Raw genomic sequence first — 6,325 nt, forward strand, 5'->3', positions numbered from 1 at the left:
ATGCATGAATCGTGTGTGTGATAGCTGTATCCTGGGATGGAAATGAAAGGTTTATACATTTCAAACGTTGTAATCCTCAAAGAAAACATCAATGTGATATCTAAAAAACACAACAGGCAGCAATTAGGACACCACTGAATAATCCCGTACACCCTGCAGCCCTGTTACAGTGATAAAGAGCGCCCTCTGGTGGGTCGAACAGGTTAAACAACTCATCAAATACACCACAGGAATACTAAGAAAAATACAGACACTTTTAACAATTATTTTATGACATAAGTTTATAAATCGCACTCAGCTTCCGATAATCTTTCCAGACCGCACAGGTTAAAAGAGCAAAACAGGAACACAGGAGCAAGACAGACTCCCCCAACCGACCGATGAAAGAAATAACCATCAGAAATAAATGTCATGCGCTCACTTTTTAATGAATTAGATCAAGTGCAACTACTAATGAGCACATCTGAGTCCACGAGGCTTCTCGGTCCGAAATAACACCATCTATCATGTCATAGTGGCCCCAGCCACAGTTTTACTTAAGAGAAGTTCACGGGGTTCATGTGAAAAGTTGTATATATAAAAGCTTGAGCAGACCAATTTTTTTTTTTTTAGAATAAACAATGAATGTACAAATTGTACTATCTTATTATTCTATTTTATTTTATTTAAAATTAGAATAAAGTATGTTACCAAGTACCGTATCGACTACTGTATTATCTAACTGCAAGGTCACTGCTCAACACACACAACACAGTTTTAGTTTTTTGTTGTTGTCGTTTTGAGTTGTATTATTTTGTTTGTTTTGTGAAGTACCAGTGTTATTCATGACGTGCAAGCTTCATTCGTGACGTACCAGAGTGTTATATCTTGAGTGGGTATCGAACCCATGACTCATTCGTCGCATCCTGCTACCGAAGCGACTATCTTCGGCGCCGACAGACGACCAGTAGCAGAGAGACTAAAACAGCATCGCCGTGCAGATGGGGAAGTGGACAAAGCCTGAACCAACTGATGTTTCCGTTTTCAGCACAAACAAAGTGACGTGATGAATTTCTTAACAGCTGACCCCGAGTCAGTTCCTGTAAAATTCAAATGTCTTCAGCAGGCTGGGTCTGTGTCTGTATCTCACCATATAATGATGCTTCACCTCAAATCACAGCAACGAAGGTTCAAAAAGTTTAAAAAAAAAGACCAAAAAAAATAGTTCAATATTTTTTAAAGTACAGGTAATACAAATAAAAGGAGATTTAAAAAAAAAAAAAAAAAAAAAAACACTTTCAACAGTCAAAATGTTGTTGCTTACTCAAGTAGTAGTTACGGTTTGTGGTAGGTTAAGTTTTTATGACAACTGTCTGCAGCTGTGTGGTTGCCATGGTGAAACATTGGCTGCCTGGGCAGGATTTGAACCAGTGACCGTCTGATAAATGCATCGACACCTATGTGTTATCTGGCTACCAGACCACCGTATCATGCACAGATCTAAAATACAATGTTCTTTGCAGCAGCAACCATTCAGACCGATTACTGATTTCCTACTTCTTTAGAAATGCTGCTCTGTAACCACTAGATGGCAGCATGCTTATCATGCTGCATTTAATGTATACAGAAGATAATGAATAAAAGACACCCAGAAGCCTCACGATAAAAAGAAGAGAAAAAAACCTCTGATGGCTCCATGTTTGGGTGGATTCAACATTAATATCCTGTAATGGACAGTAAAGTGAAATGTTCTGGGTTTGCATTTACACGAGGAACTAAGACTACACTGCCAGATCATGTGTGGATGATTTTATTTTTTATTTTAAATGAGGGTGGGGGTGGGGGGAGTGGAGGATAGTTAGAGTAGGATAATATACTGTTAATGCATCAATGCAAATAAATAATGGTTATTTACTTCTGGTTTCACTTAGTTTTCACGACATGTTTCCCAATTATTACGTTTTTCTTTTATTTATTTATCACAAAGAAGATAGCAAACAGAAGAACAAAGGAATTGTGTTTCCTGCAAAATACAAGTTAAGCAAAATCAAACAAGCAAAAACATTTTTTTTTTTTTTTTTTTAAATAGCCCAACTAGCAAAAGAAAACAGTGGAGATGTTCACCAAATGACGTAAAAATGTAAAGTAACCCAAACTTCAAGCAAATTAATGAATATTAGAATAGCCAACAAACAAACAAAAAGCCCCTTCACCACTCATCAGCTTCAAACGTTTCTTTAATAGTTTTTTTGTGTTACAAGTTCTTTTGTTTTTAATTGCTTCTAATTAACTCCTAAATCCTAATTTTTGGAGCCAACCGTGTGTATACAGTCTGTATGAAAACACTTGTTTAACAGGCTACTTTTTTTTTAATTTATTTATTTTTTATTATTTAAATTGTTGTAACAAACCGGCAGCAAGCGGTGCATTGTTGTATTACGAATTGATGGCTACGTCACGTTTTCCAAACCTAATCCAGCCAATCAGAAGAGGGTCTGTTTACCTTCACCAGCAATGTATTTGTGGTCTAAACACCTGGCAGGAGAAACCGCTCTTCTGCACAACCTGCGGGCCACTTGCAGGAAAGTCACGCAAAAGCAGCTCCTCCCCAACTCTTGTCGACCGCAGTGGTTCGCTGTCGTCTTCAGAGCAGTTTCATTCAAGAAACTACCGGTGAATTAATGCGTTTACTTCCCGTCCTGAACTTCCGGAGCATGAAAGCGCTCACGTTTGGCCTCACCTTTGTTCGACAGTAAGTGCATTTAACGCGTTGTGTGCGTGCGTGTGTTTAATGTTTATTTAAGTTTAGCAGTGGGTTCACATATAACCTGACTACGTTTTTGGAGTAAAATAAAAAAAATTAAAAAAAAAAAAAAAAAAAATAAAACGTAGTTAAATTCATATACTTGGGTTTGAAAAGTCGTTATTTAAAACGGTCAACTAAACGTCTGCAGTCTGCATGTAACGTGTCTTTAGCTGGACAGGTGCTACGTGCTACTACTGACAGGTACGGGACACGTGACGGTGTTTATTTATTTTTTTTGAGTTTAAGAGCGTCAAAGTTAAACAGCAAACACGGACCGTTTTTATAAGAAGAGCAGCAAAGACTCACGACCCGTATTTAACTCCCAGTCAGGGACATTCAGTCTGTGGTCAACCTGCAGTGCCTCACAATGACCACCAGGGGGCAGAATGAACGCGCGATTCAGGCACAGTAATCATAAAAGTAATTTGATTAATTGATTAAGTCAGTTACCAAGCAAAATTGCTGCGAGGTTTTTTTTTGTTTTTTTTTTTAAATGTATGGATTTGCTATTTTTCTAGATTTTACCTGAAGTTTCTTTTGACTGAAGAACCAAACAAAATGTAATTTTTGTTAAAACTGCTTGATGATGTTCAAACACAGAGCGATTAAATAACCGTTTGGCTTGCCCAGGTAGGTGTTAAACCTGCTAGGCTCCAGACCTGTTTAGTTAGCCGAGGCCATCAGCCGGAGACCACCATTCATAGATGTTTCGCCCCGTGAATGAATCATGAAAACAAGCATTAGTTGCGTCCCTTGTGGACACCGTCACAGCTCTCATCAAAACAACCACCGTGGAGTATATCAACAACCTTTCATTCACTTGATAATTGCCATGAAATCAAGTTTGTGACAGCTGAGCTGACTCCCAACTTCTGTAAATGACATTAGCTCCTGTACTTTGACATCATTTATCTCCTGCAGTGGGGAAACCCAGTACAACAAAGAAGGACTGCTACAAGGTAGACCACGAGTCTGAATATGAATTTGAAAAATGTGAGTTTCTAAATGTTGACATAATCTTTATTGTCACGCTCCCCTCTCCCTCCTACAGGCCAGACTATAGATGTCCCTCTGTCTGACACCGGGCTGCAGCAGGCTGAAGCTGCAGGACGATACCTGAAAGATGTCACGTTCAGCGACGTGTTCGTTAGTGACATGCTGCGGGCACGACAGGTAAGATGCTCCAGTTGTACAATTGGTGACAACGACGAACTCCATGGAAGAAAATTCAATCAAAACAGGGAAGAAATGTGCGTAATTACATTAAAAGGAAAGGTGCTCTTTCATAGATAATCAAACCCACACTTTTTCATTTTGTGGGATTTTTTTTTTTTCCTGTGAGTAATAATTGGAATATAAAGTACGCAAATGTTAAAACTAACCCGCTTCTAATCTACAAAGCGTTAACAGCAGGTTGTTTCAGTATTTGATGAGATGATTGTTGTGTTTGTTTGTTTTTCTTCCAGACGGCTGAAACAATAATGAAACACAACAGCAGCTGTTTGGGACTTCAGATGGTGCTCGACCCTTTGCTTAAAGAGAAAGTGAGTGGCACCTCCTCCGTGTGATGTTATGATTTCATAGTAAGCTAAAACATTTACTTGAAGTATATCTGTTCATCAATAAATCAGGGTGAGTTATCCAGTTGATCCTTTGGTTGTTTCTCAGAGCTTCGGGATAGCTGAGGGCCGACCAGTGAAGGACATGAAAGAGATGGCCCACGCAGCCGGTCAGTCGCTTCTAAGCTTCACTCCTCCGAAGGGGGAGACTCAGGAGCAGGTGAGGATGAGGATGTTTTCTTTGTCATTTCATTTTTTTGACGTGGTTATTATTCATTTCTGTCCCCGTCCTCTCCGCTGATCCGTTTTCATTTGTATTTATCTGTCTCTCTGTTTGCGCTCTTTGGTCTCGGTCAGTTCATAGTTAGTTGTGTCATTTACACAAAATTACCTGGATTTATAAAGTACAGCATCTCACGTTAATAATCCCACCAATCAAATTATATTTATCATAACCATAATGGTTGGAAGCACAAAATTTAGAGGTAGATATCAGAAAACTTTAGGACCTTAAAACAAAACTATTTGCATGGAAAAGCGCCATTAGTGGGTATAAAATTCTCCCTTAATCTGAAGAACGCGTCCGTGATGTAATGCACACATACTACCACTAGATGGCAGAAGCCACTCATCTCCTCAGCCGGCCTCCGGCTCTGCAGGGATGTAAACCGGTATGTCACAGTCTCTTTGCATCCACATGATTGTATTTCTTATGTATCTGCCGGGGCCCTTCGAAGGTGTGAATGAGGGGGATCAAAGTACACGTCGTTCCACCGTCAAACAACTGCAGAGCGTTCGTCACTGCCCCGATTAAAAAGTCACCACTTAGCTGTGTGTTATTTGTGTTAGAGGCTGCGTGGGAGGAGGACGTGTGTGTGTGTGTGTGTGTGTGTGTGTGTGTGTGTGTGTGTGTGTGTGTGTGTGTGTGTGTGTGTGTGTGTGTGTGCGCGAGGGCATGCGGGGGTGTCGGTAGGAAGGATGTTCTATTTCAAAGACACCTCGTCAGACCTAACTCCGGTCCGACCCGGTACGTGACCAGTGCATCATCACAATGATGCTGCAGATATTCAAAGACAGAGAGCGCTGCCTCCCCCCTCCTCCCTCACCCCTCACCTCCAACCCCCCCAATCACAAACAGGGCCCAGGTGGATGCGTCAGAACGACGCCTGTTTTTGATGGCAAAGGTTGTGACCGTTTTGAATGAAACAACCTTTTGACTTCCATGTGCACATTTGCAGTTATTCATATTTCCGTCGTACACTTTTCCGTGAGAGACGCAGGTTTCTGACGGGCTTCTGCTGTGTTCAGGTGAAGGAGCGCTTCAAAGAGTTTCTGGAGAAAATGCTTCAGCAAATTGGGGCCGAGCGCTGGCACGACGGAGGGCAGGACGAAACGTCCGTGCCGGCGCCGCCGCGGACGTCTCCCGTCGAGGGGAAGGCAGACGACGGGGTCGGGGGGGTCCCGGTCCACGCTCTGGTTGTCACCCACGGGGCGTACATGTGCGTGGCGGTGCGCTACTTTGTGGAGGAGTTACACTGCAGCTTACCTCCGGGTTGTGACAAGGCGCGTGCGTTTTCTCTAAGTCCCAACACAGGCCTGTGCCGGTTTATACTGACCATGAGAGGCGAGGACAACAGGTTCATGCTGTCCGGTCTCCGCTGTGTGTTCGTCCACCGGGGGGACCACGTCAAACAGTAGCAGTTGAGACGAGGGCACCGATTTTAAAGGGAGGTGTCGGAGACAGTGAAAGGATTTTTTTTTAAAAACAACACGTACAATTTAGATGATTATTGTAACATGCGTATTTATTCTAGTCTCCTCACAATACGGTTTATTCAAATTTTGAATTAATGAGTCAAAAAAAGGTATAAATTATGGGATCAAACATTAGATACCTCTTATTATTTTAAAGTAAACCAGTGTCAATATTTTAAAAACAACTTTACACACTTTATCTAAATAAATTGAATTAAAAATTCCA

At 41.3% G+C, this 6,325-nt stretch overlaps 1 protein-coding gene across 1 annotated transcript; it reads left to right on the forward strand.

The window, feature by feature from the left end:
* Positions 1–2,634: 2,634 nt before the first annotated feature.
* tigara (TP53 induced glycolysis regulatory phosphatase a) lies at positions 2,635–6,101 on the forward strand. Its single transcript, XM_069705350.1, has 6 exons — positions 2,635–2,731; positions 3,707–3,744; positions 3,837–3,958; positions 4,252–4,329; positions 4,454–4,564; positions 5,653–6,101. The coding sequence occupies exons 1-6, from the start codon at positions 2,661–2,663 to the stop codon at positions 6,040–6,042; spliced, it is 810 nt and encodes a 269-aa protein (XP_069561451.1). The 5' UTR covers positions 2,635–2,660; the 3' UTR covers positions 6,043–6,101.
* Positions 6,102–6,325: the final 224 nt, after the last annotated feature.

This window comes from Brachyistius frenatus, unplaced genomic scaffold (assembly GCF_029030835.1).
Source record: "Brachyistius frenatus isolate BFR_SWC_R1_liver_20210118 unplaced genomic scaffold, ASM2903083v1 Contig_55, whole genome shotgun sequence".
Lineage (NCBI taxonomy): Eukaryota > Metazoa > Chordata > Actinopteri > Embiotocidae > Brachyistius > Brachyistius frenatus.